This window comes from Pempheris klunzingeri, chromosome 10 (assembly GCF_042242105.1).
Source record: "Pempheris klunzingeri isolate RE-2024b chromosome 10, fPemKlu1.hap1, whole genome shotgun sequence".
In the NCBI taxonomy this organism is placed as follows: Eukaryota; Metazoa; Chordata; class Actinopteri; order Acropomatiformes; family Pempheridae; genus Pempheris; species Pempheris klunzingeri.
In genome coordinates, this window is record NC_092021.1 from 17,795,088 (window position 1) to 17,811,220 (window position 16,133).

General features: G+C 42.1%; 2 protein-coding genes across 2 annotated transcripts; both read left to right on the top strand.

Moving 5' to 3' along the window:
• Positions 1-643: 643 nt before the first annotated feature.
• hoxd4a (homeobox D4a) lies at positions 644-1,878 on the top strand. Its single transcript, XM_070837718.1, has 2 exons — positions 644-1,112; positions 1,580-1,878. The coding sequence occupies exons 1-2, from the start codon at positions 644-646 to the stop codon at positions 1,876-1,878; spliced, it is 768 nt and encodes a 255-aa protein (XP_070693819.1).
• A 9,257-nt stretch (positions 1,879-11,135) lies between these two features.
• Positions 11,136-12,470, top strand: hoxd3a (homeobox D3a). The gene is made up of 2 exons (XM_070837717.1): positions 11,136-11,574; positions 11,725-12,470. Exons 1-2 carry the CDS (start codon positions 11,136-11,138, stop codon positions 12,468-12,470), a joined length of 1,185 nt encoding a protein of 394 aa, XP_070693818.1.
• The last annotated feature ends 3,663 nt before the right edge of the window (positions 12,471-16,133 follow it).

Genomic DNA, 16,133 nt, shown 5'->3' on the forward strand with positions numbered 1-16,133 from the left:
GCGTCTTTTCCTCCTGTGGGTCGTTTGTGTCTCTACATTATTGATTCCCAGAGGCTGCTGCTGCTGGCCAATGGGCTCCTGACACCGTTTTTTTTTTCCAAAGGGATGGGAGCAGATGAAGTGATGAGATTCGTGTAACTTTTGGATGACCCCTTCTTGACAAAGACAGTGTCCATCAATTGTCCTCAGTCATTATTCGCTGCTTTTATGCCATGGGGCTTTTTGTATCTTTTGTTGGTTTCTCTGTTGAACACCGAGCCTTCAATTTAGATCTGTAGAAACTGATCTATTTCTATATCTGCTCTGATAAAACACCCCACGCACAGGCAGCATTTACATCTATATTTGTTTTACAATTCTAAAGTTGAATATTGAAGTAAGGTATTAAACCTATGAGTGTTTTTCATATTCATGCAGCATGTTTTGGTTTTTTTCCTCTAAATCCAAACACACATTCAGAAGCTTCATGGCAGCGTTTGTGTTTTTTTTTCTCCACCAGGGTCACATTTTGGTGTATTTTACGTTTGATAAAATTGCTTTTAGTTGTATGTTTACCCGTTTATGGACCAGCATCACCTCTATTGGCCGATCTGGTCACATGGTTCGCTAACTTTATTCAGTTGACACCAAGTAGGAGGGCTTTATGGAGGGAGGAAAAAAAGACAACTCGAGAAAAATTAGTATTTTCTACCTTCAGAAATTAATGGCCATGAGTTCGTATATGGTGAACTCTAAGTATGTGGATCCTAAATTTCCTCCCTGCGAGGAATATTCACAAAATAACTATATACCTGAGCAGGGCTCGGACTACTACAGTCCATCGCAGGACACAGACTTTCAGCATCCAGGGATCTACCCACGGCCAAACTACACGGAGCAGCCCTTCAGCTGCAACACTGTGCAGGACTCCACAGTGCAGCCACGGGGTCATGTGCAGGAGAGACCCGGCAACCCGAGCCCTTTTACCGCACAGACTGAGCAGGGGCCCCCGGTCCAAGTGTCCGGACCTCGGACTTGTGGACAGCAGCAAAACACAAAGAGCCAAAACGGGATACAAGCCAAGCAGCCTGCAGTAGTTTACCCCTGGATGAAGAAAGTCCACGTAACTACTGGTAAGATTTCCACTTACTTCTTCCTCCTCTTCTTCCTCCCTTATGGTCCAACTGAGACCTGCACTTTAGAAATCATTCAGTGTAATATTTATGGGAGTCTTTGAAAGGCCTCGCCAATTACACAAGTCATAAATTTTTATAGCTCAGGAAATAGGCCGCTAGGTGAGCGCCTGAATGCTACTGAAAACACACATTGGCCGGTTGTAATGGTGCTTTAAATGTGCAGCATATCAGCTTAAATCCAGTTAAAATCAGCCATTATTTCCTGATCTCGCCTCCATGTGAATTTTCCTAAAGTTTCAGCGCCCCGTGTAGAGAGAAGGAGAGAGAGAGAGAGAGGGAGAGAGAGAGAGAGAGTGTGTGTGTGTGTGTGTCCTAGTTGTGTTGTTTTTGCCTGCATGCAGCTTTGGCCACATTTGGTGACTTTTTTTTTTTTCTTTTTCTTTAAATTGTTTTCTTTCTCCCAGTGAACCCGGATTACACAGGACCAGAGCCCAAACGGTCCAGAACAGCTTACACCCGGCAGCAGGTCTTGGAGCTTGAAAAGGAGTTTCATTTTAACAGGTATCTGACCAGGCGGCGACGGATTGAGATAGCTCACACTCTTTGTCTCTCCGAAAGGCAAATCAAAATCTGGTTTCAAAACAGACGGATGAAATGGAAGAAAGATCACAAACTACCCAACACCAAGGGCAGATCCGCACCAGCCTCCAGCCATCTGCAGAGCATTCAGAAGGATATCCAGACTGATATCACGTCGTTATAAGAGAGGAAGGTGGCTCACCCTCAGAAATTAACTGTACATAAAAAAAAAAAGACAAAGGTTGCATCTGACTTTTGCATGGACTGATGTCGTTTTTAGCCATTTTATTTTTTTAATTTAACAAAAAAAAATGACCCCAGCAGTGTTGATTCAAGACAGAAAATCAATCAGTCTTGAGGTTTTGAAAGTTGAGACTTTTTTTCTTTGTTTTAATCTCCACAAAGAGACACAAAAACGTCGAAACAAACTTTGTTTTTCTTTATTCCTTCTCCTTTTTCTTGGGACGTTGACCCCCCTGAGGACATTTAATGAGCAACCTCGGCTGATTTCATGGATTTAAACAAAGTGTTTCTGCTCTTCTCACGTGGACTCACGCTGGTTTAAACATTGAATTACTTTATTCACAACAGGGAAGTCCTTCGTTCGAATTACTCTCGCACACAGGTTATTCCAGTCTCCAGAAACTCCACATTAAACGCACAATATATAGAGATATATACGTATACTTGAAGGAGGCATTATTTCCTCAGAACACGCCTAACACATCCTACTTTCGTAAATTACAACATCCCGTTGAATCTTTCAGATTTTTGTGACTCGTGTGTTTTAACTTATTTTGTACAATAAAGCTTTAAATTTTTCGTAGCCTAAATATTATTCCCGAAAGCAAGACATTCCTGTGAGCACACTATTCTGAGTGCCCTTATAAATCTCTCCTGACATCTTTGTAAACAGGGGCTCTCTCTCGTGCCATTTGAAACTCTAATATGAAAGATCATTTGTTCCTGCATGGCATCAAATTGATATTGGATGTTTCTCATCGGAAATAATTAAATCCAGAATATTTAGGAGTGTAATTGTTTATTTTTCTTAATATGATTTTTACGTCATTATTTATTAAATTGTACATTTTTCTTATAGCACACATACAATTTTAATTAAGTATTCGATAAACTTTTATTAATCTAAAAATATGTTTGAACTCTTGTGCATTATTAGCATGGCTTTATGCAAAGTTTTTAGTCTTAGTTAATGTGGGAATCTTCTAGTTTTTCATTCACACCGAGCTGACCGAGGGGAGCTTTCACGTCACCTTTCAAGACAGATATTTCTTGTTTTGTACCGTCATTGTCTTCGGACACACAAAAAAACACACACACACAAAAACAAAACAAAAAAAAGCCCAGAAGCTCTCTAAGTCCGAGGAGGTCTTCTCTGTGAAGTCTTCGCGAGGAGAAGCTTGAAAAGGTATTTCAGCCGAAGGTCGACAAAGCAGCAGTGGCAGGTTCATCCAGGGGACACATTTCAGCCGCAAGGACTGACCCCGACACCCCTGACCCGCCGGACAGGCAGCATTTTCTCTCCCAGGCGCTGCTCGCTTTGGTTTGAAGGACTTTTTTTTTCACACTTAAAAAGCCAAAGCATTCAAAGCAAGAGTCAGAGCGCCAATTCCATAGTTTTTACACGTGTTTTAACAGTATTTATGTCAGGCGCAGCTCCCCCCTCACCCCCTCTCCAAAAAAAAAGGTTCTGATTTTGTGCATTTGTCTCCTCATGTCAATATGCAATCTTTTTGGTTTTTATTTTTGTACATGCTTTTTACCTTGTATTGTGCATTGAGATGCGAGAAGTATATTGGACAAAAATAAAGATTTCTACTGATTATGCATTTAAATGACTGCAATGGTCACTTTGTCGCGACATTTTTATTTTCTCCACCCGAGAAATATTTAGATTTTTGAGGGCATTTATTTCCCCGGGCCCCACTCAGGTATTTTATAATTTCTCTGACTGCTCAAAACTTTTATTTCCATTTTTTTAAAATGCGTTATGGTTATTTAGTTTTATTCGTTTTGCACCACTTGCCATCAAAACGATCACTTTTGGTGGGAAAACAGTTTTTCTCCAGTGGTAACAAGCTCGTGGAGCCATATGGATACCCCCGTTTCCAAAACATCCACAAATGCACCAAATGTGCGCTGCATGGGCAAATTCTGCCTCCTCTCCTGTCAGGCATGAAATTTACGAGCATAAATGTAGCATTGCTCTGAGATAAGTGCGGAATATCTTTGAAACACGTCAAAGAACGAGTGTTTTCTTTGGCTTGTCTTGATTTTCATTCCTTAGCTTTTCTCGAAAGGAGCGCATGATTGCGCAAAATCATCCTCAAAAAGCTCTTGGTGGAGCTTTTCAATCGCATTTTGATCAATGAAAACTGCGTCTGGGTTCTCACGAGACTTTGATTTGAGTCTTAATTGCAAAATATCCATTGCATTAAGAAAGTTAATTGTAGAATAGAGACAGAAAGGACTCCACTGCCCTGGCAGATTCAAACTAACAAATGAAAACTCTGTCAGAGGTGGTGGTCCTGCTCCAAAACCACGTTATAAAACATGTATCAGTAACTGCAGACGCACACACGTAATGAACAACTGCATACATTTGGTATTTGATATCAAAACCCCTCACGCTGTATGAGTTATGCCTTTATTGAATGTGACCCACTGCAACAGTGACCTCCGACCCCCCACACGCTGCAGAATCAGTTGTGATACAAACACAAGTGGTCATAAAACGGACATGTGGAAAGACAATCTCCAGTCCAGTCACTCAGCTGTGTTTCCATCCCCACTGACCACTGTCTGATCCCCACTGAGCTCAGGCGGGCCTACAGGGCGCACAGGCGTCCATGTGTTCGGGTGTGTGTGTGTAAAATACAAGCGTGTGTCACTTAGATTCAGAGAGAAGTGATACTGAATCCACCATCCTGCCATAAATGATCTGCACATAGATGCTGAGGAGAGGATGATCGAGGGAGGGAGGAGGGGGGGAGGATAAGGGGGGTGGTTGGGTGGTTTTTTGTTTTTTGTTTTTTTTTTGCACATAATCTACCTTTTTTGCCACTAATCTACCTAATATACATAATATAATACACACAACTAGTACTTGAGCTAACTGCAGCTTGGTATTCTATTATATAACACTTAGTACTTTAAAGCCATTTCATATCAAATCTGAGTTTTCTGAACTCTTGCCATTAAATCATGAATCGAAATCAAATGCATCACAGCCCAGTTTTCCCCAGCAATTATCAGGTCAGAGCAGCCTACTACAACATGCAGCGTGCAGCCACACTGACCTACATGTCTGAACAGCAATAAATGGGAGCCAAAGGCAGTGCCATTTTCAATGACACTGCACCCAGTGCAGGAATACAACGTCGTCGCTCTCCATCCGGCCATATTTGATTTCCAGCTGTTTTCGCAGAAGCCTCTCCGAGTCAGACAACCCCCCTAAGATATATTAAAGTGCGCTGTCTGCATTCAGAGATATAATCCAGAGACTATACCACTCCGCTCTCTATTCTCGACCACGTGATTGTCTAAATAATTAATGCAGCACGTCCCCCTAGAAACACGGCGTCGTCATTAATCGCAAGGACTCTATCAGACTTGAAAACTGAAGAGATCCCCCAAGAAAATAATATCCGATACCCGGCGCAACCCCGCACTTTAGCAACACAGCCGAACCGATGGATGCTTGGGTAGGTAAATATTTCAGCATTGTTCATTCTGCCCGAGCTGGTAAATGACGATATCAAATGTCGTGATATTTGATAAATTGCTCCCTTTGATGTGTGCGCTCCGGGAAGGATTGTATGGGCTGTGGTTAGTTGCTGTGTGCATGTCTTCTTCTTCTTCTTCTTCTTCTTCTTCTTTTTTTTGAAATGAAATATATCAGAAATGGTAGAAGTGTTGGACTTGCTGCTGAGGCACATATCTTGAAACGGATTGATAGGATAAATGGTAAAAACTAAAGGGCAGTGACATGTATTTATGGATGCTCGCTCTGAATAAATGCTCTTTCGGACTCATACAGCTGAGTGTGGCCCCTCCACGGGGCCCACTGAGTCTTTATTCACTGTATAATTCACATTTTCACCGCTTTAGTCCAATTTTTTTTATTTTTTAAAAAAGACTTTTTAAAAAAAAAAAAAAAAAAAAAGACAGAGCGTTGAAATTGTGAAATGTGTGCTCTTGTTCGCTGAGAAAAGAACATTTTGATTGATAGTCGGAGTTTTCAGCCTGAGATAAATAGCAGGTTATTTATCTTAACTTTTTGCTTGAGAACACGGCGGATTTCTGCTGTTTTTATTGTCAGTGGGGGGTGATTTGATTTTGATTTCTGAGAAGTCGTGGAAGTTTGGGCAGGCTGACAGTTCTGCCTCCTTGTAAATCATTCTCAGTAATTCCTGAAAGGGTGCGAGGCTGCTGGGGGGGCCGGGCGAAAACTGTAAATCTTTCACTTTTATTACCCTCTGAACATATGCTGCGACGCTACCAGTCCTGCATCCCTCCGTCCTCACAGCAAAGATAACCCTCCGCTGAAGCAGCCGACGCTCTCTGCGGCTCCAAATCTTCCTCCTCCAACCCGTTCTGGTCTGGACCAACACATTTATTTATTGGTTATTAAACCGCGCCATTGTTTTTATTTTTATTTTTTATTTCCCAGTCTTCTTCTGTGATTGATACTGAAAACAATGCAGGAGAAGCCATGGCTCTCTCTTTGTGCTTCAGCTGTGTGTGAGGACAGACACAACAAACAAAAGATGATAATGTGGTTTATTTGAATACAATCCAGCCTCAGTTGGAAGGAAGAAAAAAAAAAAAAAAAAAAAAAATCCCCACATGTCGTTCATTTCATAAATCATTTTGAAAACACTCATCCCACATCAGTGCAGCTATTGGGCGTTTAATCAGGACAGCTAGAGAGAGAATAATAGTGAGTAGAATATAACAGTATCCAAAATACTAAAACTGTGTTGAAGGCCCACTTTTAATGAGATTTATTGTGCAGCTGCAGACAAATTCTCTGCAAGAACAAACGAGGAGAAAAACTACAAAATGCTGGGAATTTCAAAGCTGCTCTAACATGTAAAAATGCACAGAAATTCATCCCAACACACGCAGGCAAACACGCTGCGCTGTGGATGCTGGAACCACCGCCCTGATGGAGCATGTGAGTGTGGAAATATCCGTGTCTTTTACACATTAACAATAACACATTTAACATGATGCGTTGCGTTCAAATGCGGCTCAATGCTCGCAGTCCAGCCGGAAATGAAAAAGAAATAGGCAGTGGGACATTTTCTCACAGTTCAGACGAGGAAATAAACGCCACCCTTTATCAAAATGGATTGGTGAGGTAAGGCTCGGCCGAAGAAGGGAACAATCACGTGAACAAATATGCTTGTATCTTAAGGCAGCGCCTTTATTTGTCATCACAAAGCTTCCGAAATACCCCAAAAATCCCAATGTTAGCTCCAAATCTGCACAGGCCTATCCTTTTCTGAATTCCTGTATATTTCAGAGGGTGATTGATTGCCAGGGATTTTTTTTTTTTCTGGAATAAGGATACCTTGTTCGCTTTTTATTGGTAGCTGAATGCGAGTCCTTCCATTCTTTCGGGAATACTGTCTCCATTGGTATATGGAAATGTCTGAAAAACAGCAAGATCAGGTTTAGGACAGCATTGTCTACAGACAAAGGGTGAAGGATTTATTCTAGAGACTGCGTGGAGAGGAGCAGAAACTGAGTGGGAAACTGGTTTATGATGAATTGATTCACAGGTAAGCAATTGCACGGCAGAAAGCAACCTTTAACCACGGGTTAATATAATGCAAGGGAATATATATGATTTATTCCACTCAAGGAGGTGATGCTTGTTAATGTCGCTCTCACCGCCGACCGTGAGGATATGGAGTCCACAGCCACCTCCTCAAAAGCAAATTCATTTTTTTTTTTTTTTTTGAGAAAGTGTGTTCAAATATTATCGACAGATTGAGCCGGAGCTGTCCTGCGCTTTTCAGCTGATTTCACGTTTCGATGAAGAGCGACTCGGAGGAAGAAGTAGGAGAGGAACTTTTTTCTTTTCCACTTTTGGATCGTAAATCACATTAATTTGTTGTCTTATCGTCACAGTGGCGTTTGCCGTGATTTATGTGGTTTCGAGCTGTATGGCTTTGTTACCCTGCAACGCTATATTATACATGAATTCATATTTGATGTTTTAAAGGATTACCGGGCTGCATAGCGAGCAGGGGGATAAAGGCAACACTTAGATGCTTCTTCCCACCATTTGGATACGTTTTTTTTGGCTCACTTGTGTTTTAGTTCATCTTAACTCGTGTGAATATAAATATTTGGTCTTTGGTGTTGTAGAACACAAATTGGGCCAAAGGCAATAACACCTTATATTTAACGTGATTTTGCTGTTTTTAACAGTGGATCCAGCTTTAATGTATGTGTGCAACCCACCTTTATAAAGCGCCTCTGCAGAATGGCTGCTCAACTGCAGCATTAAGAGCAAAAACCTTGGTGATTTGGCTTTTTGTGAGCAGCTCGTATTTCCTAAACAGACCTTGCATTTTACTGATGATACACTTATTATTACACTGCAGTTATTTCTTGGACGTGACAAACATTTTGCAGCAGTAACAAAGCGCCTCTCGAGGCTGTTTAACTTGAAATATTAACAAGGAGAAACGACTGGCTGGGATAATAACACTCGACAGTGACTCCGGCCCATTGTGTGAACCAAACTTACCGTAACAACGCGTAGGCGAAAAACACTGCTGTTTGAAAAGAGGAGCTTGTCTGCTACTAGCAGCCCAGTGTGCTTAAAAGCACTTCAGGCGCAGATTATCGACCAGCCTTAACAATAATTCCACATCCAAGGAGTCTTAAATCCCCGTGATTATATTTGAAGTAAATGTCCTCAAACACAGGCAGGGAGGCGAGAGGTGCGTTCACGATCACAGGAAAGAGAATTCACTGAACATTTCTCGGGTTTAACTTCTTCTTCCTCGCCGTCGGTCGAACCTCTTCTCCTCTGTTTCTGTCACCGCGTAAAAAAGCTGCTTTGAATTTAGTTGAGACTTCTGTCTACTTGAAGCCAAACTGCTCGTTGTTCATTAAACTTTGACTTAACTCCGAATGACCCAGAGGTCACCTAAAAAAGCTTATGACTGCTAAATATTTGGACTGGCTCTTTGTGTAAAAGTGCACATGCAGGACTTTTTCTCTCTCCAGCAGAAAGTGTCATATGTGCTCATTGCAGTGACTGTCCTCAGTCTTCTCATTGAACTGAATTAAAGGGGCCCAAAAAAATTAAACAAAATTGAATATAAAATAGGTGAGAATCATTTGCATTATGCATATTTGTAACTGGAGCTTCTATATTTAAATTATTATTATTATTTTTTTAATTATTTTAATTTTCTTTTGAGTGGTGGACTGGGCCTGGTGGTATTCATCTTGATTTCTGTAGAAATTATGGACGTATTCATCCTATGTTAGGCCCATACTTGAATGTGATTTAAAAAGGAAAAAAAAAAAAATCTGATGTGGAGGACACATTTATTTTATTTCTCTTCCAGGTCGAGGTGGGAGCAGTGATGAATGCGTGAGGGACATAAAAGAGATTTGCGCAGATTTCGGTGAGTAACATTTCTTTAATGAAGCGACTGGACAACACAGCCAACTGCTAACAAGGTGAAAGGGTGATTTGTTATTAGGCTGCACATTAACGCTCACATTGTTTCACAGGAGGCTTAAATCACGAAAACAGACGTGAGGAATGGCCTTAACTTCGCCTGTACGTGTGATTATTTGCGCAGGCCAGACTCCCATTCGAATATGTCCAATTCTACGCTCGCACGAATAAAGCTTAATTAACAACAGCACAATTAATCCTATTTTTTCCCCCACGTGAAAAGAAAATAGAAAAAATACACGAATCGGCTTCACCATCCATCTCAAACATCAAAACATGCAAACAATAAAAAGAAAAAAATCAGGAAGAATTTCACCACCTCGTCCCACGATTTCCACACTTTAACCGCGTTACAAGACGCCTCATCGCCAAACCAACCAGCACCACAGTCTCCAGTCTTTCACCTCGGAGTTTGGCTGCAGACTCGCGCTCAGCCAGAATGGAGGCATCATTTATAAACCGAGCCTCTGTATGGGAGAAGTCGCCGAGTATGAAATTCTTTCCCTTGCCTTCCTCCTACGCTTAGTTTTACACTTCTGAGGGCTGCGAGCCTTGAGGAGTGTTTTGCTTTTCATTCCTCTCTGAGGCCGTTTACAACCATAACATTTGCGGTCATAAATTTTGCCGCGGTCCACACTGACAGGTGCAATTGTTATGCACGGCGCAGACTGCAGCTCCTCAAGCCACCAACATACAGTACAGGGCCCTTTGATATTCTACTTTCAACTTAGTTTAAATGTTGCCGTGCGTTTCTCTGTTGTATTCTTAAAACAAATGTAGCTCCTATCAAAAAAAAAACATCCACCACAATATCTGACCATTTTTCTCTCAATCAGTGAATCTCCACGACCGGATCAGAGGCAAAAACCAACCAACCAACCAACCAGCCAAAAAATAGATGGGCCTGATGCATGTTTAAAGGCTAATGAAATATCATATTTACCCCCCCAACAAAACTCTCTCTCTCTCTCTACCACCCTCTACCACCCTCATTTTTGATATCACCATTAATAACAAACAGTGGAGGAGGTTTTTGTAGCTTCTTGTGTGCGTAAACATGTGATCCAAATGCGTTTGCACGGCCTTGGTGGGCTATATTTCTGCTGCAGGGAACAATGCATGACGGGCTTTGTCAGGCCTTGTGATTAGTGAAAAGGGTATTGTGTGTGTGTGTGTGTGTGTGTGTGTGTGTGTGTGAGAGAGAGAGAGAGAGAGAGAGAGAAAGAGAGAGAGTGAAATGCTGATTCAGCTTATTTCTGAGGGACTCCTAAAGCCTCCCAGAGGGTCCTTTTAGCACAAGTTAAACTTTAACTGTTTTGTGCCAGAAATGAGTCAAACAGCTCGAATGTGGAGCTTGGAGATGCATCACTGCCACAGACACTGTAGAGACAGCTGGTAATTTCTAATTTAATAGCTGCTGTAGCCTACAGCACCACAAGTCTTGGGCCAAGCAGAGTGAATATCCAGGTTTATTGTGAATCAGTTTATTTAAACTCTTGAGTCTCACACAGTCATTGGACCAATGTTAAGGAAGGTGCAGCCATAATGAGTATAGGCCTTTGTGCACATGTGCCCACAGGAGTCTGATGTGTTTCTTTTTATAGGTCACAGACTGGAGCAACGGTGGGAAACACCAATCACGTGAATAAACAACATCCATGCCATTGGATAGAGTTGCACTGGCTTATTGGCTTTGAATCCACACAATGCAGAAAGCAACATACTACGATAACTCTGGACTTTTTGGAGGCTACACCTACCCCAAACCAGACTCTTACAGCTATGGCCCCGCTCATCAGTCCTACCCTGCTTCTAACATTGAAGGGGACTACCAGGGCTCAGTGTGTCCCATCCAGACCTCCACTGTCCGGCCACCGACCCTCAAAGACAGTGACCTGAACGGAGACTGCATGCGGCAAAGCAGCAGTCAGAGCAACAGCAGCAGTACCAGTATTGGGGAGCAGCAGGCACCTCCACTGTCTGCATCCTCTCCCAGCTCCAACAGCTCTGCATCCCAGAAGAAGAAGTCCCCATCCAGCAGCGCCTCCAGTGCTGCCACACCAGCCCTCACAAAGCAGATCTTCCCCTGGATGAAGGAGACCCGGCAGAACTCAAAGCAGAAGGGCAACAACTGCACCACTGCAGGTAGAGATGGTTGTGATTTATGTGTGTGTGTGTGTGTGTGTGTGTGCAGGCATGGGGGTGTGAGGGTGAACAGGGCCTTGTTGTGCACACAGTTATATGATTGCTTTGGTGATCAAATGGCGCTGAGATGATGCTGTGGTTCCTTCACAGGTGGCGAGGTGAGTGATGAGAAGAGCCCACCGGGACCAGCCTCCAAACGGGTCAGAACTGCTTACACCAGCGCACAACTTGTGGAGCTGGAGAAGGAGTTTCACTTTAACCGCTATCTTTGTCGCCCTCGGAGAGTGGAAATGGCAAATCTGTTGAATCTCACCGAGCGCCAAATAAAGATCTGGTTTCAAAACAGGAGGATGAAATACAAAAAGGACCAGAAGTCTAAAGGGCTCCCACACTCTCCCCTGGGACACTCCCCGGATAGAAGCCCGCCGCTGAGTGGCCCAAATCACATTGGATACTCTGGCCAGCTTCAAAACAGCCTCAGCTATGACGCGCCCTCGCCCCCATCCTTCGCCAAACCCCAGCAAAACATGTACGGTTTGGCCGCGTACACGGCACCCTTGGGTGGCTGCATCCCGCAACAGAAGAGGTACCCGGGCTCCGAGTATGAACACCACGGCATGCAGAGCAACGGCAGCTTTGCCAACGCCAATTTGCAAGGCAGCCCCGTTTATGTGGGTGGGAACTTTGTTGATTCCATGCCAGCCTCGGGCCCCATGTTCAACCTCGGCCATCTTCCCCACCCATCATCCACCAGCGTGGACTACAGCTGTGCCGCTCAGATCCCAGGAAACCACCATCATGGACCCTGTGATCCCCATCCCACATACACAGACCTCACCTCTCACCAAGCGTCTCAGGGAAGGATTCAGGAAGCGCCTAAACTCACGCATTTGTAATATGTAGTTCCTGTGTGCGTGTGCGTGCGTGTGCGTGTGTGTATGTGTGCCAAAATTATGTTGCGCTCTTTTTATTACCTCACTAGTCTAATAACTACACTCCAAGCGAGTCGTGTGTATTATTACAGTATTATTGATATTACTATTAATGCTATTGTGTAATTATTTTCTAAATAATACAGCTTTGTCCATTTCTCTTGAATATTTGAGGATGCGCAGAGGCAGCCTGGTGGTCAGTTGTTCCCTTTTTTTTTTTGTTTGTTTGTTTTTTTATCAAGTGCAATGCGCAATTTTTGACTGAATATTTCATGCCGTTACTTGAAGGTAAGTCTTGTAGTTCACGAAAGTAGAAGCTCATCTTTAGAGAGAAGGACTTTTAGGAAAATCTTCGTCTGTTTGTCAGGATCTCATTCTCCTCACGGGCATCCTATTTATTTATTATTGTTATTATTATTATTTTATTATTTTGCATAATCTTTCTTACTAGCATATAGCCTATTTATTATTTAATAACTTTTGTATTGCACATTATTTATCGTTTATATGCGAGTATTTATAAGTGTGGAGTTTTTTGTAAGATTGGACAGATCAGTGCACTTGAAAGTGTTGGCAAAACAGGGTTTGGAAAATGCTATGACTCGCAGTGTATTGTTGGAAAAAAAAAAAAAAAGAAGCATTTCTAATTGTAAATCTGGGATAAATGGGGCATTTTATAGTGTATAAACACCACTATATGTCCATGGCTAATCTTGTGTCAAACCTTAAGCAAAACGTAGACTATCGAAGTATGAAATATTATACACACCAGCATGTCATTTCGTGTAGTCCATTGCTATTTTTTATTTGTCTTCCATTGTTATTGCATTCAGTTGGATATCCATAAATTTATGAAACCCTAATGATATTGAAATGTTATATTTTATTGTGTTTAACATTTTGTAAATAAAGTGCTCAAACTTGTATTTTCCATTGCATTTTGTTGATTTCTGTAAACACCCTGCAGCACTGGTTCCTCTCCTGTTTCTGATTATTTCTATTCCTCCTTCAGTTAACAGTATGAGGCTTATTGACTCCACAGCTCTACCGAACAGTCCAAACAGGGAGAGCAAATCAATAATTAGACACCAGGATATCTAAAACTCATCAGGCGGCTCTATGCTTCCAATGCAAAGTGCATTTCAGCGGAATAAAAGGCTCTGGAGATTATTGATGCTTTATTGGTACGAAGGAAGTGAGTCTGTGGTCTTATTGCAGCTTCTACATGTCACTTTTTTTTTAAATTCTCGGCCACATGATTACCTTCCCATCGGCTGGGACAAGAGAATAAGCTCTGTTCAGACTAAAACCTAATCACTGGCTGTCTAATTGATCGGTACACACTCAGAATTATTTTCATAAATTGGCGGAGGTGGAAGCAGCCCGTAGAAACATTCACTGATGAGTAAGGAAGAGCAGATTGGTGACAACAAAACCAAAAGAAGAGAGAAAAAAAATCTGCTTTGACATTGGAAATGATGCAACGATGGATGTGCGTGTATATAGATATATGTATATGTGTGTGTGTGTGTGTGTGTGTGTGTGTGTGAGGGAGAGAGAGAGAGCGAGCAGTTCATCCTTTATTGCTCCTGGAGAGCCATTTCAAAGCTCATTAATCAAAAACTCGTCGCTTTCAGACTCCTCGCTGATCCCTCCTCTTCGTGAACAAAGCATTTGCATTCCAAATCCAAGTAACACATTTCAAACCGAGCAGCCAAATCTTTAATGGTGGGAGGGAGTTAAAACAAACACACACACACACACACACAAAATAAGATGAATAAGAAAAACCTACTGCATTCACATTTTCTAAGATGACACATCCACGGATTTCAGAGCGCATCAAAGCAAATGAAGCTCTTGTCACAGAAATTATCAGTGACTTGAAATCCGCGCAGGTCCCAGAAAGTTTCAGCCTGAATGTTACTCAGCAGGCAGGGATTATCCCAAATCCCTCAATAACACAGCTTTTAAGTTGATTTCATTCATGGATTTTGGCTATGAGCGACTACAATAGGCTACAAATCACCTCAGTAGTCAGTGGATGGCGGCCATTTTAACCCTGGGTGAGCTCCTTCTCTCATCTCCCCCACTGCAGCTCTCTGCGCTCAACAACTCAGTTACTGAGCCCTTAAAATACTTTTCATTGAAATAACATTTGGAAAATTGAACGAAAAGAGACTTTTTCCATGACAAGCTGAATATCAGTGAAATAATTTTAAAATATTTTTTGTGATCTGCATTATTTTGCATCAAACAATAACTGTATTGGAAACAAGTTAAATGATTTCACCAAGAATGAAACGTGTGTCTGGTATGAAAAAGATCTAGATCCAAAATTTTGAACGAGGAAACAAATACTTTATGAATCTGGATCTTTTTTTTTTTCTTTTTCTTTTCTAAACTCTTGAACATGATGATGGATCTGTGCTATCGTGGACAGGTGCACCATCATACTGAGAAATAATAAAAAGTCAAAATCTCACTGCTGTGGCACCAAATGGAGCAAACAGAGGTTCAGATGTTATCCTGGCTGTGCTGTAATAGGACATGAGCGTAGCTGAGATCTAATTCAGCAGTGTGCCATGCAAAAAGGAAGTTTCACCCTAATTGAAAATAGCAGCAGCATAGTTCCTTTGGCTCAAGCTGCTCTGCAAAACAAGAAATCCTGCTTTATTAAGTGAGAAACTGCATGCAAACGTGTTACTTCACACACTCTTTTGCTTGCATGTAAACAGAACATGATTTCACCAATATGCACTTGTTTCAGGTGATGCTTAAATTCTGATCTGCAGCCCAGGTTTTCCTTTAAACTGCATTGGTAACAAATAAATCATAACCATGAGTAAGTAACTCACACTTAGACCAAGAGAGGCTTTGTTGGAGCAGACAGTGCAGCTGTGGGAGCTCATTTTGTGTCCCTGATTGGATAAAAGCAGAGCAGACCACGCCTGCTCAGTGGAGGGTAATATTTACATATGGGGAAGTAGCCCTACTGTAGGCTAACTATTAATGAGAACAAGAGGTGCCAACAGGCTTTGACTCATCTCTGCTCAGGACATCCTAACTGGAGACATGAATTAAAAGTATTTGGTAGGGATTTTTCTTTTTTTTTGTTAATCATGTGGCTGTGTGAGATAATGGACAGAGGGCTTATAGCAGTGGAGATTTGTATGTTGGACCACCGGGAGAGAGCCAGGCTTTCATTCAAAGTGTCTGAGGTAGAATAAAAGAGGCGCAGTCATGGCTGCTTCTTACGTTTATTTACGGGGTGCACGAAGAAATTCTCCGTCCCCACTGCACCAACACGGCCCAATTGTTTAATCAGCGCTAGAAGAAAAGTTGGTGTGCACGTCGGCGGCACATATCGCGATGGTTCCTCTGTGCAGGAGAGCAGCGCTCAGCTTCATCCCAAGAGGGCTTTTATTTTGTTACACGCTCTGGCTCGAGAGACGAGAGGGAGCACGAGTTGTGAAAGCGTCGCAGAAGAAATTAAGATGAGTAAGAAAATGTCTCTCTTTCCTCACTCTTCTCTTTATTCTTGTTATTGTTTTTATTTTTTTTTTTTTACCTCCGTTGATTTTTTATTAAACGCGTCGATCCTGCTTTATTGGCATCGCACGAAGT